Source organism: Suricata suricatta, chromosome 12 (genome assembly GCF_006229205.1).
Source record: "Suricata suricatta isolate VVHF042 chromosome 12, meerkat_22Aug2017_6uvM2_HiC, whole genome shotgun sequence".
NCBI classification, from domain to species: domain Eukaryota; kingdom Metazoa; phylum Chordata; class Mammalia; order Carnivora; family Herpestidae; genus Suricata; species Suricata suricatta.
In genome coordinates, this window is record NC_043711.1 from 35,227,852 (window position 1) to 35,242,746 (window position 14,895).

At 43.3% G+C, this 14,895-nt stretch overlaps 1 protein-coding gene across 1 annotated transcript in view; it reads right to left on the bottom strand.

Moving 5' to 3' along the window:
• EOGT (EGF domain specific O-linked N-acetylglucosamine transferase) overlaps positions 1 to 14,527 on the bottom strand; it is a 40,102-nt gene extending 25,575 nt beyond the window's left edge. The window contains exons 1-7 of the mRNA XM_029918522.1: positions 14,310 to 14,527; positions 11,408 to 11,631; positions 10,193 to 10,293; positions 9,272 to 9,380; positions 6,515 to 6,609; positions 6,062 to 6,166; positions 912 to 1,018 (exon numbers count right to left, since the gene is read on the bottom strand). Coding sequence (XP_029774382.1) covers positions 912 to 1,018; positions 6,062 to 6,166; positions 6,515 to 6,609; positions 9,272 to 9,380; positions 10,193 to 10,293; positions 11,408 to 11,631; positions 14,310 to 14,319 — 751 coding nt within the window. The 5' untranslated portion in view covers positions 14,320 to 14,527. The remainder of the gene's footprint in view (positions 1 to 911; positions 1,019 to 6,061; positions 6,167 to 6,514; positions 6,610 to 9,271; positions 9,381 to 10,192; positions 10,294 to 11,407; positions 11,632 to 14,309) is intronic.
• Between the last annotated feature and the right edge of the window lie 368 nt (positions 14,528 to 14,895).

Here is a 14,895-nt window from a genome sequence, read left to right on the forward strand (position 1 = left end):
CACCAGGGAGACCGAGTCACGCATGCAAAAGCAAAGGGCATTTATTACGGGCTTAAGTTTGCCGGGCTTAAGCTCAGGATCACAGACTTCACCAGTGCAGTGGATCTGTGCTGAGAGCCCGGGCTTAAGCCCGTAATAAATGCCCTTTGCTTTTGCATGCGTGACTCGGTCTCCCTGGTGGTCTCTGGTTTTTGGGGACGATATTGCGATCTGGGCATAACAGAAAGGATTTTAGAAAGTTTGCCAGAAGCGGTCAATGGGCATTCCTTTCCTACCCAAAATATATACATGGCCTTTCCTTTTGATTTTTTCTAAGGAAGCACAACACAAATCAAGTGATTGCAGGAAGCAAATGGCATGAATTTAGTTAGAGAAGTTGTCCATACACCTTTTTCTCTCATCTTTTGACTTTGATGGAGTCATCTGATACGAATGTGCAGGTCTTCGCTAACATACCAAAAGTATTATATAATGCCGATATATATGCGAATATGTGAATATAATTCAAACTAGCTCCCTTCTTCAGAGAAGAAAGCAAAAAGCAAACCCTCTACTAAATGTCACACACCCTCCCAGAAAGTCACAGGAAATCACTACATATGCATATCAAAAAAGGAACAAAGCCTCATTCCCCAATTAATAAATAACAGACAGGGGCATCTGGGTGGCTCAGTAGGTTGAGCGTCTGACTTCAGCTCAGGTCATGGTCTCACAGCGTGTGAACTAGAGTTGTGCACCAGGCTGTGTGCTGACAGCTCAGAGCCTGGAGCCTGCTTTGGATTCTCTGTCTCCCTCTCTTTCTGCCCCTCCCCCGCTCAGACTCTTTTTCTCTCTCTCTCTCTCTCTCTCAAAAATAAAAAACATTAAAAACATTTTAAAATAAATAAAAATAGACAAATTTAACTTGTCACCTGCATCCAATTTCATGAAGTAGGTTGGTTTTTCAATAACAACATCACATTTAGCATCTTCTATGGGTCGGAAGGAGAGCTGGGTATAGCTTTGTAGTTCAGCAAACCTGGAAGGAAGAGTTGCGAGATGATTTCAAAGGGATCCTCCTGAACTTCTTGCTGCAATACCGTAACTCAGGACGTGCTCGTTTGGGGGACTTTATTTGTAGAATATGCTCTTACAAAGACAAGCAGAACTTCTCAAACGTACTAACATTTATATAACTTGATATTGATTTTAAGGTTGAGACAAGGAATAAAAATGACAGCCTCATGTACAAGATAAACCAGGAATTTTCCAGACAAAGAAGAAATCTACATATGGCATTAGCTAAATAATCTACCAGTAAAGTGGGAAGATTCAAAAAGCTTCCTGCGATCTTGTGGTAGACTTCTAAGACAGATGGCATTCTAAAAATTATTGAGCACCTCAGAAAGACAGCGGACGTCTAAGCTTTCCATTAGAAAGTAAAGCCTTTTTCTCAGAAAATGTCTTTGTAGATCACATGGCACAGTTTTCTTTCATATAAAAGAAGACAATTACAGAAGTAAAGCCTTTTTCTCAAAAACTATCTTTGTAGATCACATTGGCACAGTTTTCTTTCATATAAAAGACAATCACAGGCAGGTGCCAAGAGATAAATAGAGTTAACAACTAAAGATTGTAACTCTTCATTTTGAGACAACTGGTGTAAAACAAATACCAAATAAATCCTTTTAGAATACAGACGATGCTGAGTTATTGTGATGGTTCCAAAAATATGTTCATAAATTCTGATACTTCTCCCTTCAAGAGGTAGAGACCAACTCCTTCCCCTTAAGTGTGGGCTAGACTTAGTGATTGACTTTTAATGAACAGAATATGGCAGAAATGATGGTATATGACTTCTGAGATTAGGGTATGCAAAGACTGAAGCCACTATCCTAGGGCAGTGCTCAGTCCCTCTCTCTCTTTCTCTGTCTCTCTCTCCCAGAAGCTGGCCGCCATGCTGTGAGTAGCACTAATGGAGAGGTCGGTGTGGCAAAAAGATGACACCAGAAAGAGAGAAAGTGAAACTGGCCACAACATGAGTGAGCCTAAAAGCAAGGTCACCAAGCCGACTGGAGCCTAGGGATGGCTAAGCCCTTGTCAACAGCTGAAATGCAACCTTGTGAGAGATTCTGAGTCAGAACCACCCGACTAAGCTGCCTCCAAACCCTGACCATCAGAAACTTTATGAGAGTGGGGTGCCTGGGTGGCTCAGTCGGTTGGGCGTCCGGCTTCTGGCTTCGGCTCAGGTCATGATCTCACGGTTCGTGGGTTCAAGGCCTGCCTCGGGCTCTGTGCTGACAGCTAGCTCAGAGCCTGGAGGCTGCTTCAGATTCTGTGTCTCCTTCTCTCTCTGACCCTCCCCTGCTCACGCTGTCTCTCTGTCTCTCAAAAATAAAAATATTAAAAAAAAAAAAGAAATTCAATGAGATAATAAAGTGTGTTGTCCTAAGATTTTAAATTTTGGAGTAATTTGTTATCACATAGATAATGAATGAAAATATACTCTAGTGCATATTTTGGAGTAATTTGTTACATGGCAATAAATAACTAATATAAATACACCATGGGGAGCCACCACCAGGTGGAATTAGATATTGAAATGTACTAGGAAATCAAATGACCCACTGCAACTGAGGAACTCCTAATGTAAAACTCCATTGAGTGTTGAAAAGAAACAAGAGGCGGGGTGCCTGGGTGGTTCAGTCAGTTAAGCATCAGCTTTGGCTCAGGTCATGGTCTCACAGTCCCTGGGTTCTATCCCCACATCACGCTCTGGGCTGACAGCTCAGAGCCTGGGGCCTGCTTCAGATTCTGTGTCTCTCTCTCTCTCTCTCAAAATAAAGACCAAAAATTAAAGTAAAATAAATAAATAAAATTAAAAAAAAAAAAAAAAGAAACAAGAGGCTAAGCCCATGTTACCAAATGAAAACTTAATACCTAACTTAATTACACTTTCCACGTATTTAGGAATGGAGTCTTAAGCAGCCAGGTCTGTATCAACAAGACCATCTGCCACAAAGTCTCCCCTTCTCCCACACAAAGATGAAGTGATACGCTCTTTCCTTATCCCTGCCCCCTTCTGGCCTATAAAAGCAGAAGCATTTTGTATAGCTTCCTGGAGCTCTTCACTGTTTGTTAAATGGGATGCTGCCCAATTCTTGAATTGCTGAATAAAGCCAACTAGGATCTTCAAAGTTTTTCAGCTGAATTTTTATTTGTAACCTAAGTTAAGAAAGATATTGCCTTGTAAGCTGTAAAATATGCTACAAATGTGTGGTGGATTATTATCCTGAAGGATATGCTTAGCATGAATGTTTGACCTCAAAAATTAACATTAAATACAACTATCCTATGTGACTTGTGATACTTTAATTTATAATAAGATATATACATATTTGGTCTTTATCCCCATCTCTGGCACAGAGCTCCTAAAGCCCATTGAGGGTCTACGAAACGATGCTCAACATCACTCATCATCAGGGAAACACAAATCAAAACCACACTGAGATACCACCTCACGCCAGAGAGAGTGGCTAAAATGAACAAATCAAGAGACTATAGATGCTGGCGAGGGTGTGGAGAGACGGGCACCCTCCTACACTGTTGGTGGGAATGTAAACTGGTGCAGCCGCTCTGGAAAACAGTGTGGAGGTTCCTCAAAAAACTATCGATAGAACTCCCTTATAACCCAGCAATAGCCCTGCTAGGGATTTACCCAATGGATACAGAGTGCTGATGCATAGGGGCACATGTACCCCAATGTTCATAGCAGCACTGCCAACAATAGCCAAATCATGGAAAGAGCCTAAATGTCCATCACCTGATGAGTAGATCAAGATGTTGTATATATACACAATGGAGTACTACATGGCAATGAGAAAGAATGAAATCTGGCCATTTGTAGGAAAGTGGATGGACCTCGAGGGTGTCATGCTAAGCGAAATAAGTCAGGCAGAGGACAGATACCATATGTTTGCATTCATAGGTCTAACAGGGAAACAGGAGAAACCTAATGGAGGACCAGGAGGAGGGGAAGGGGGAAAAAGAGTTGGGGAGAGAGAGGGACGCAAAACCTGAGAGACTATTGAATACTGAAAACGAACTGAGGGTTGAAGGGGAAGGGGGAGGGGGGAAAAGAGGTGGTGGTGATGGAGGAGGGCACTTAAGGGGAAGAGCACTGGGTGTTGTATGGAAACCAATTTGACAATAAACTATTTAAAAAAAAATAAATAAATAAAATAAATAAATAAATAAATAAAGCCCAATGGAATTTCCAAGAGATAAAAGTCAGAAAGGTGTCTGTTGTTATGCTAATGAGGTACTTTACCACCTCCCTAAGGTTGGGGTTTAGCTGATAGAGGAATCACCAAATCACCCAATCAGAATCACCATCATTAGAGGGTTGGAACTTTCAGTCCCCGCCCCCCCACACCTTAGGGGAATAAAGAGGGGCTGAAGTTTGAATCAACTGTCAATGAATGTCTAGTGATTTCAGCAATCATGTCTATGTAATGGAACCTCCATGAAAGCCTAACAAGAGAGGGCTTGGCTTGGAAGGCTTCCCAGTTGGGGAACACATGGAGATACGGGGACAGTGGGGTGCCTGGAGACAGCACGGGAGCTCTGTGCCCCTTCCCCACACCTTGCCCTATACAACTCTTCCATCTGGGTGTTCCTGAGCTACATCCTTCTAGAATAAACAGGTAGTCTAGTAAGCAAAATATTTCTCAAAGTTACTTGAGCCACTCTACCAAATTAATCTAACCCAGTCTACAGCCGATCCATCAGAAGCACAGGTGACCTCCTAGGCTTGCAACTGGGGTCTAAAATGGGGCGTAGGGACAGTCTTGTGGGACTGAGCCCTTAACCTATGTGGGATCTGATGCTGTCTCTGGGTAGATGGTGTCAGAATTGAGTAGAATTGTAGGACAGCCACCTTTTGTCAGACAATTGCTCAGCATTCTTTGGGATGATAGAACAGTTCTGTATCCTGATTGTGGTAGTGGGTGCAGGCACACAGACATGTGATATAAATTTCATAGCGTTATGCATCCAAAAATAAAAAATAAAAGAGTGCATGCAAGCACTGGTAAATTTCAAATATGTTTACTTATTATTGTACCAGTGTCCATTTCCTGGTTTTGATCATTGTGCTATGGTTATATAAGATGTCATCATTAGAGGAAGCTGGGGTAAGGGTACAATGGGAACTCTGTGCTATGTCTAAACTTCTGGAAGTCCACAATTATTTTAAAATTTTTAAAAAAGGTTCTTTTAGGTACCTTAACTTATTAATTTCTAGAGGTAGTCAATTAGACTGCAGAATTAGCAAAAATGTTTTCGGTGCACCCGGTGGCTCAGTCAATTGAGCATCTGACTCTTGATTTCTGCTCAGGTCATGATCTCATGGTTCCTGGGTTTGAGCCCCACATTGAGCTCTGTGCTGACAGTGCAGAGCCTGCTTGGGATTCTCTCTCTCCCTCTCTCTCTGCCCCTCCCTTGCTCATGCTGGCTCTCTCTTTCTTTCCTTGTCTCTGAAAATAAATAAATAAACTTAAAAAATATGTTTTAAGTCAAAATATGTTCCCCGGTTTATATAAAGTTCAAAAAGCTGATCAGAAGTGTTGAAAATCGGGGTAGAGTTTCCCTACGAAGAAAAGTCTGGGGTCCTGGGGATGGTCTATGTTTCACCAGGGAAACAGCTACACAGCTAGGTTCACTTTTTCAGTGTCCAAAGTGTACCCTCCTCTATATGCTTGTTATGTACTTCAATCGGTGCTTATTTCTTTAAAATATGCGTTCCCCAAACACATGCACAATTACGAAGAGTTAATAAAAACTCATTTTTGAACTGATGTTTTTCTTTGGCAGTCAGTAAATGCTGTATCATACTTCCTAATATTTTATATACATACATTTAATTCAAATATATTCAAATATATTCACTCTGTAGCCATCACCCCCTGGAAGCTCATGCCAAATTCTCTACAAATAAAGTAACATTTTCCACTTAAAAGTCCCTCCCAAGGTCTGCAAGTGCCAGAACTAAAAGTAAATATTTTAGAAACATAAATCTTACCAGGACTGCAGAGGGCTTTTGCGCTGACCTTGAGACATCAACGTAGGAATGTCAAGCGTGCAATGTCCTCCAATTTCGCCGCTCTGGAAAAAGTCTTCCTTAAATCTGGTGGATGACAAAAATTAAGCTGAGTTTGAAAAAATGTGATCAATGCTCAAGCACATGGGATGTAACTCAGGCGGTTTACCAATTTCCAAAATCCATTCCCCATTCGAATTTAACTCATTATAACAATGCTTCAAACATAAACACAAGCGGCTGAATGGTACAGAAACATGATGAGCCCACAGTCCAGCTTCACAATGATCAACCTGTGGCTTGACTGGGCCTCCCATCCTCCACGCATTCCCCAGCCTCATCGCCGTGTTACTATGAAGCAAATCCAAGTCATATCCCTGGACCTGGAGATATTTCAAAATTTCTTTTAGATTTTAACCTCGGCCACCGAAGTACCTGTCATGGTTTCTCTTGATGTTTCTCAAATCGAGATAGAGATTGGCTGCTCTGCAGTACTGAAGGTAACGGGAACAGACCAGACCTGAGTCATTCTGAAATGGGGCGGAGAAAACAGAAAAAAGTAACTCGCGGTATGAGCATCTGGAGGGCACACTCAGCCTTGCTAGACAAGTTGACAGGATATACGTGTTCAGGTTGAAACCCCAGCTTCTGGAAGGCTGCTTCTGTGGACGCCTTGTTCTCCTCTCCCAGCAGGCTCTGGTCAAGCATAGTTTTGCCAGTGTGTACACTTTAGGTTACTAGGAAGAACTCCCAAATGTTCTATTTATACCGTCTCAAACTTTAAGGCCAAGAGTTTTATGTGTGGTTTAGTTGTGCTCTTAAAAAAAAAAAAATCTCAGAGCCATCACTTTCTCATAGCTACGAGAGAAGCATTTTTAGAAGCCAAGCCAAAGAACGCACACGTACGAGACATTAAAAGGAAGGCTGGAAGGGCAGGTTGCCAATTTTAATAAGAGGTGCTTTCTACAGACTATAAAACTTCTCAGAGTCCCTGTCTCAACAGCAATAAGAGGGCAGTGTTTTTTAAATCACGGTCATAAAGAGCTTACGAGTCACCTACCAGAGCCTGCTTTTTTTTTTTTTTTTTTTTAAACCAATCTGGTTTGTGCTGAAATAGGGACAGTTTCAGAAACTGTTACCTGCTCGGGACGTTACTTACAGATTTAAATATTGTTCATTGTTTTCCCATAATTTCCAATGAACACAAGGCCTTAACCTTAACCCAATGTGTTGTTTTGGAATCCACAGTGGCTAAGGGGTCATAGTCTGATTGCACAAAAAGTGTCAGTGTAGCTCTTGTCCAGGAAAGCATTCTACGAACTGCCCTGGAGGAGGTGTGTGAGGTGTGGTGTGGCTCTCCCTTTGCGCCTTCTACCAGAACAGCTGGGCTCCAGCCCAACCAGGAGCAGCACACAAAACGACGCCTGGGGAGGGTGCCCTGCAGCAGTGTGGTTAGAGTCCCGCTCCCTACAATGGCTTCAGGCTCTGTTATGCGCTATCTCCAAAGGTGTGACAGAGCACCCATTCCATTTCTTAATGAAAGTGAATTAAGAACTTTTTTTTTTTTTCTAGATTGCCTGGAGGTAATAGAGACTCTTGAGAGGTCAGAGACATGGCCAGGCTTCAAGAACCCTGGCAGATAGGAGACCTTAATAATAAGTGCTTACAGGGGTACCTGGGTGGCTCAGTTGGTTAAGTGTCTGACGCTTGATCTCATCACAGGTCATGATCTTGTAGTTCGTGAGTTCCAGCCCTGCATCGGGCTCTACGCTGATGGCACGGAGCCTGCTTGGGATTCTGTCTCTTTTTCTCTCGGCCCCTCCCTCATTTGTGCTCTCTCCCTCTCAAAATAAATAAACTTAATAATAATAAAAAGTGCTTACAACGCCATGAACCTTTAAAAACTAACCCTGAGCCCTCTGCTGGAAGCTCAGTCCTGCACTGAGCATTTTTAAAGCAGAATCTCATTTCCTCCCCACCATAAACTATGACATAGGGAAAGCTTGAAAGGAAAAGAAATTGAAACATGGCAAGTTTGGGTGCTCTAAGAATCCAGTTTTGAACCCTGCCCTGTGGAACCTGCTCTTTTCCTGACTACCCAGAACTGTTGGCTGACCCAGGGAGTGTGGGCATGGTTGAAAACACACAGGAAGAGATCTGTATCTGAGTTCTAGACTTGCAGATCTACAAGGGTGGTCCTGGGGAAGTTGCTTAACCTCTCTGAGGACTTTGTTTTCCTCTCTGCTCAAACAGCATCAGTAATTCCTGCCCCGTCTATCTGTTCTAAGGCTTGTGAAAGTCAAGCTAGCTGACATCGAGGAGAGCATTTTGCAAACTGTAAAGTCCTAACCAAACACAGGGCAGTCTGGTAGGGGTGTATCATCTGTCCCGAATGACTTGTGAGGGAATTTGGAAAGAAGCAATTTATCAATTTATCTTCTTCAGTATGTGTTGGGGGGAAAATTCTAAACCTAGTCATATTTTAACTCCTTCAAAATACACCCTGATATATATGTGAAAATGAGGACATAGCTTCCAAATGACACAGAACAACTTGTTTTGGAAAGTTAATAAATAAGCATTAAAAATTAAGAAAAGAAAAGGGGGGGTGCCTGGGTGATTCAGTCAGTTAAGCGTACAACTTCGCCTCAGGTCATGATCTCTCGGTTCATGGGCTTGAGCCCCTTGTTGGGCTCTGTGCTGACAGCTAGCTCAGAGCCTGGAGCCCGCCTCGGATTCTGCATCTCTCCCTCTGCCCTTCCACTGCTTGCACTTTGTGTCTCTCTCTCTCAGAAATAAACAAACATTAAAAATTGAAAAAAAAAAAAAAGAAGCGTTAAATAAAAAGTTAAAGCAGGGCGCCTGGGTGGCTCAGTTGGTTAAGTGTCTGACTGCAGCTCAGGTCATGATCTCACAGTTCCTGGGTTCCCAACCCTCAGTAGGCTCTGTGTTGACAGCTCAGAACCGGGAGCCGGCTTCGTATTCTATGTCTGTCTGTCTGTCTGTCTCTCTCTCTCATCTGTCCCACCCCTACTTCCTCGCATGCTCTCTCTCTCAAAAAATAAACAAACATTAAAAAAAGTTTTTCTTTTAAGTCGAAGCCAATAAATACATGAGAAGGATTCCTCTCACGGAGCCTTGTTTTTACATGACAAGCCAAACACTAAGGAGGATGTGAAAATAAACACGCACCGCTTCCTGAGGCTGGCAGAGCACATGAAGTTCCTCCAGTCGCTCCCCCGCATATCCAAAGTCAGCTTGTTTCCAGAATATGTCCTGGGCTGATTCGAGGGTATCTGTCCTATTCACAATCACAAAGGTTCCGTGATTTTTCTCTTTTTAACTTTTCCGAGCATTGAGTTTCTTTTCTAAAAGTTAATTTGCTAAAAGTTTTGTCACTAATTTTTTAAACTATCATAATCTTCATGTAACTCCTTTGTGACATGAATTACCAAAGTCAGTTATTTACAGACTGACTTTCTTTTACTAACAGAAATTTATTACGTTAAGGGTCATCTAGGACTAAAGAAAATGAGCAAATTACTGTATTTTTTTTACTCCCCTAACCTTGCATGTACTGAAAATACTAATTCTATACTTCACACTCTCCTCCACACTCAAGAGGGAGCCATTACTTTATCTTTTTAGCATTTGTTGGGGGAAAATATTTTCTAGTGATCCATACTGTTTTCTCTCTGGTAGAGGAAAAAAGAGATATTCCTGCACAGAAAGGCAGGAAGATGGGGAGACAAGTCAACCTGAATTCATGACTGTGTAAGCAAATTCATATCTAAAAGAATTACTATCTAAAACCAAAAGAGTTTGGCTGGGAAGTGGGGCAACAGCATACACTGCAGAGAAGGGTGATTTCAAGAGGGGGAGTGGGTGCCTGGGTGGCTCAGTCGTTAAGTGTCCGACTTTGGCTCAGATCATGATCTCACAGTTTGTGAGTTCAAGCCCCACATGAGGCTCTGTGCTGACAGTGAGGAGCCTGCTTGGGATCCTCTGTCTCCCTCTCCTTCTGTGTCTCCCCCACATGCGCTCGCGCTCTCTCAAAAATAAACATTAAAAAAGAGAATTCAAAGAGGAGGAGGATGCCATCTAGAAGCTTACCATCCCACGTCCACGTAGGTGCAAAGAGGGTAGCCAAACCTGAACTCTGGTTTGCAGGACTTCTCATAACCCCAGCAGTATTTTAGATTCTCCAAGTGTTTCTAAAACATAAAATGTGTACATTTAGACTGGTCTCCCTTTTCTGACATGGAGAGCCGACTCTAGCTATTTCTATGAAGAAAACAAATCTTTATAGAACTTTCACTCTTACATTTTAGAATACATATTCATGTAATAAAAATCATTAGAATAATCCTAAGAATGGCAGTCTCAAAGTTCTTAACAGTGGTCTTTAATCACCACTCCCCCAACAGCACGTCTGTGCCCCAACCAAAGTGCAGGCTTTCCCTGCAGTACCAAAGACCACTTGCATTGGAATTTCCTCAAGTAGCTTAATAAAATTGCCTTCCTCAGCGAGCAAAGTGATTCTAAAAGCAGTCCCTAAAGAGTCACAAAATAAAACTTTTATGATCAAAAGAAGGACAGACAAATCAAATGGATCAGCAACTTTACTCATCAATCAAGATGATCAGACGCCACAAGACGGGACAGTTCTGAGGCCCTGGGGGGACCCACAGCTGCCGTTGGCCAGAGTGTAGGCCGCCTGTCTACCCAGCAGCAATGCCGGTCCCGTTCCCAGGCCTGCCTGTCCGTATGCTTCCTGTGGGGGGGGGGGGGGGAAGCGTCTCACAAGGCCCAGCTTTGATCTCTGCGACCTTGTGAGACGTCTAAATGGGCTCCAATCTGAGGCCTTTCCAACAACCTTAACACAGCAGGAAGGCCACAGTAACTGTCATAATTAGGTGGAGAGAGAGGCAGAGGTGTTATTATCGAAATTAAGCGCCAAGAGACCTTCCCAGGCGCAGTTTAAGAAAGAAGACGTGTGAAATTCTTTGGTTACTTTTAACTAGACCTTCTTGCCCATATAAAATCCAATTTACTTTGTTTACGGAGAATACCGATAGTATTGGCTGCCTATTTATTTCATTACTGATTTAGCTTTTAAATTTTATTAGTGATTTCGATTTTAAATCTCACTCTCATGAACAGGATATCATTTTAAGCAAAGTTTAGTCATTTAGCGGCCATAGACAAAACGCAGAGTCTTAACCCTATGTCACAGGAAGTTACCATCAAGTTCAGGTTATAAAACAGAACTAAAACCCTTTTAAAAATAAATAAGAGGAGGAAAAAGAAAAAGCCCTGAATACCTACCTTATAAGGACAATGTGAGTCTTTCTTACAGACCGTGGCAATGTGCCTATTATTGTGCAAAAAGAAGGGAATGTGTTCCTGGGGCAAGCGGATGCTGGCATAGTTAAACAGAGGCTCGCCTGGAATGCCTTCAGCCTTGGGAGAAGCCTCCTCTTGGCCACTCAGCGAAACACCATGAAGCAATACTCCAAGAATAAGCAGCATTAACATAGCAACCTCCGGACCTAGAGATCCAATTGAAAAGGTTTTTGTTAAGGCATATCCTTCAAAGGTCAAAGGGATCAAGAGCTAAACATAATGAATGACACAAGCTTTGCAACATCCCTCTATCTGACAAACATTTATTGTGTCCCGGTTCTGCACCAGGCACCGTGTTAGGAGCCGCCCCGAACAAAACAAGCATCGCCACTGCTCTGTTGGAACTTACAACCCTTTCCAAACTTTTCCAGTAGAGAGTGCCTAGTTTTTGGTTTGTCTGTGGCACTACTCAACAGTACCTTTGCTATGACACAACCACAGCCTATCCTAAAGAACGGGGGTGGCTGTGTTCTAATAAAATTTTATTTGCAAAAATAGGATGACGAACTCAATGTGACCCTAGTCACACATTGCCGATGCCAGAAATAAAGTAGGTAATATGACACACAACACAGCATGATGGTTAAGAACACGACCTTTGAGACTCGACCACTTGGGTTTGAATCCAGCTACAGTTTCCTGGCTGTGTGATTTTGAGCTATTTAACCTCTCTGTGCTGCAGCTTTTCCATCTGTAAAATGGAAATAATAATAAACCTTCCTCATAGGACTGTTGTGACTTAAATATTGGTAAAATGTTTAGATGTACCCAGCACATTAGATGCCATACAGGTGTCTATGAAGTAAATGTTTAGAGCCATGTGGGATGGTCAGGGAAAGAAAGAGGTTGTTAAATAATATTTGAGCTTAAACTTGAATTTTGAGCAGGGAAATCATGCCAGTGAGAGAGAAGAAAAGAAAATGCAACAGCTCTGAGCGTATGTGTATCTGCCAAATAAAAACTAATAATCACAGGGTCCCTGGGTGGCTCATACTGTTGAGTGTTCTGACTCTTGTTTTCAGCTCAGGTCATGATCCCAAGATTGTGGGATTGAGCCCTGCATCAAGCTCCACACTGTGCATGGAGCCTGCTTAACATTTTCTTTCTCTTCCTCTGCCCCTCTGTCCCTCTTGCACTTTCTCTCTAAAATTAAAAAAACAACTAATTATCACAATCATATATGGGTTCATACTTCGTGCCAGGTACTGTTCAAAGTACCAAGGATGCAGCAATGAAGATGTGGCCTAAAACTCCTTACCCATGTGAAGCTTACAGTCTAGCGGGTGTAATAACAAGCGATGATAATAACTAGACAACTCCAGGAGAGAAATCCAGGCAGTCTGTCTCCGAGACTTGCGTCAGCAAGATGAAAAGAGCCAATAACCGTCATGGGACCGTACTGCATGTCTAACTCACCCCACAAGGATTAAATCTCAGAGACTAGAACTCTCCTATGTATCCAGACCAGAACTGTCGCATTTCTTCTTCTCTTTACTGGGATATTTTGCTCTATGAAAAAAAAGCGTGCTCTTCCCACAGAATGATAGGGCCGTATTATACATTAACTACTCCCCAGCCAGATCCCCGGTCACCAGGGCATGTTGGAAAGCCCAGCGGTCAGAATCAGCCTTCGCTGACCATGGGTCACAAAGATGGGACCTTTAGAAACAAATTACTATCCTCAATCCAGCTTCAAGTTCCAAGGCCAAGGCTTCATAACAAAGAGTGTGGAGTGGTAAATGCAGTGGTTTCTTTCGTGGCTCTGAAGAATATATTGTTACCTGTTGTAAAGTGACCTGAATTAATATTTTTAGGTTCGATTTCTATTCAACAGTGAGATGATAGCAATTTACAAAATTTAAAAGTATGTAATAGTAAGAGTGTACTTTCAGAACCACACAGAAGTTTTTGTGATCCTTCAGGTATCTGAAATCTGTCAGAAATGAAACATATTACCTTAAAAGGATGCTAACATAGACCTTATCATTCAGGTGAGATTTTAGATTCAAGGATATATGAAGAAAGAAAATAACGTAGGGGAGCCTGGGTGGCTCACTGGGTAAAGAGTCCGACTTCAGCTCAGGTCATGATCTCATGGTTCGTGAGTTCGAGCCACATTTTGGGCTCTGTGCTGACAGCTGGAACCTGGAGCCTGCTTCAGATTTTGTGTCTCCCTCTCTCTCTGCCCTTTCCCCACTTGTGTTCTCTTTCCCTCTCTCTCTCTCTCTCAAAAATAAACACAAAAATTTTTTAAAAGAAAGAAAACAATGTAGATAACCTCTAAGTGGAAGGCCTAGCATTAAGTGAGACACTAGGTAAGCAAAGGGCTAACTCCTAGGGAGTTTTCTTTTCCCTAATGAACAGGATGCTGCTAAAAGCAAAGTCACAGGTACCATCCTCAACACTAACCTAAACCAGATTCTAATCGTAAGCAGAGAGAGACAGCCTGCTTTACACAGTCATCAACCGCCCCAGGCCAAAGGGACATTTGGTGGATAAAACATTTCCGAGGGGCAAACAATTTTCCTGGTTCTGACCCCCTTCATCCTGCGCCCTGAAACACACTGCTACTTGAACCTTACTCTTTACTACCCCGGGCCTTACCTTTCAAAAGGCACGATGGCTTACTTCTTTTGACTCAACCTTTCCAGTAATGAAGTCATTGTTATGACTAAGTTCTGACCTTCCGCTGTTCAAGTCCGCTGTCCCTGACTGAGCTCTAGCCAACACTAAACCCACGGATCCAGGCAGAAGGAGTAACTTAAGTCATGGGAAAAATCTGAAGTCCCAGACCAGAAACCAGGCTTTTGCAAAGGGCACGTACCCACTTGCATACGCTAGAAGGGGGTGGATGCTGGAGCATGAAAGCACAACCCCGGGGCCTGGCAGACAGCCTGTCCGGTGCTCGGTCGTGTCGCAGGGCCCCCCAGGGATGGGTGCGTGCACTTCTCCAGCAGAGGGAAGCTTTCGCGCTGCGCTCCTTGCCTTCAGCACAATGCAGCTGGCTCCTTCCTCTTCTGTATTCCTGGGCCGGATTTCCTCAGACCTAAAAGGTGGAGTAAGGGGGGGAAAAAAAAAAAAGGAAGAGCATGAAAGAGGATGAGAAGCTCAAGCCCGAGGCTGACAGAGACCACAGTGGGTGAGACAGTGGGCAGTGCCCGGTGCTAGACCTTGGGAAGTCTAAAGAAAACCAGGGAACAAATGAAAAGTTGAACGCATCTCAAGGACTCCTAACCGGCTCACCCTCCACTGGGGCCACAGGTCTCACGGTCGGGACAGGCAGGGGGACAGAATGGGCTTGGCCGCCTGAGACGCCGAGGGGCAGTGCACCAGTTGTGTGCGAGGACGGGAAGCGGCGCGGCGCCCAGCGCGCTTCCGCGGCCACCCCGCCGCGCTCCAACTCCGCACCC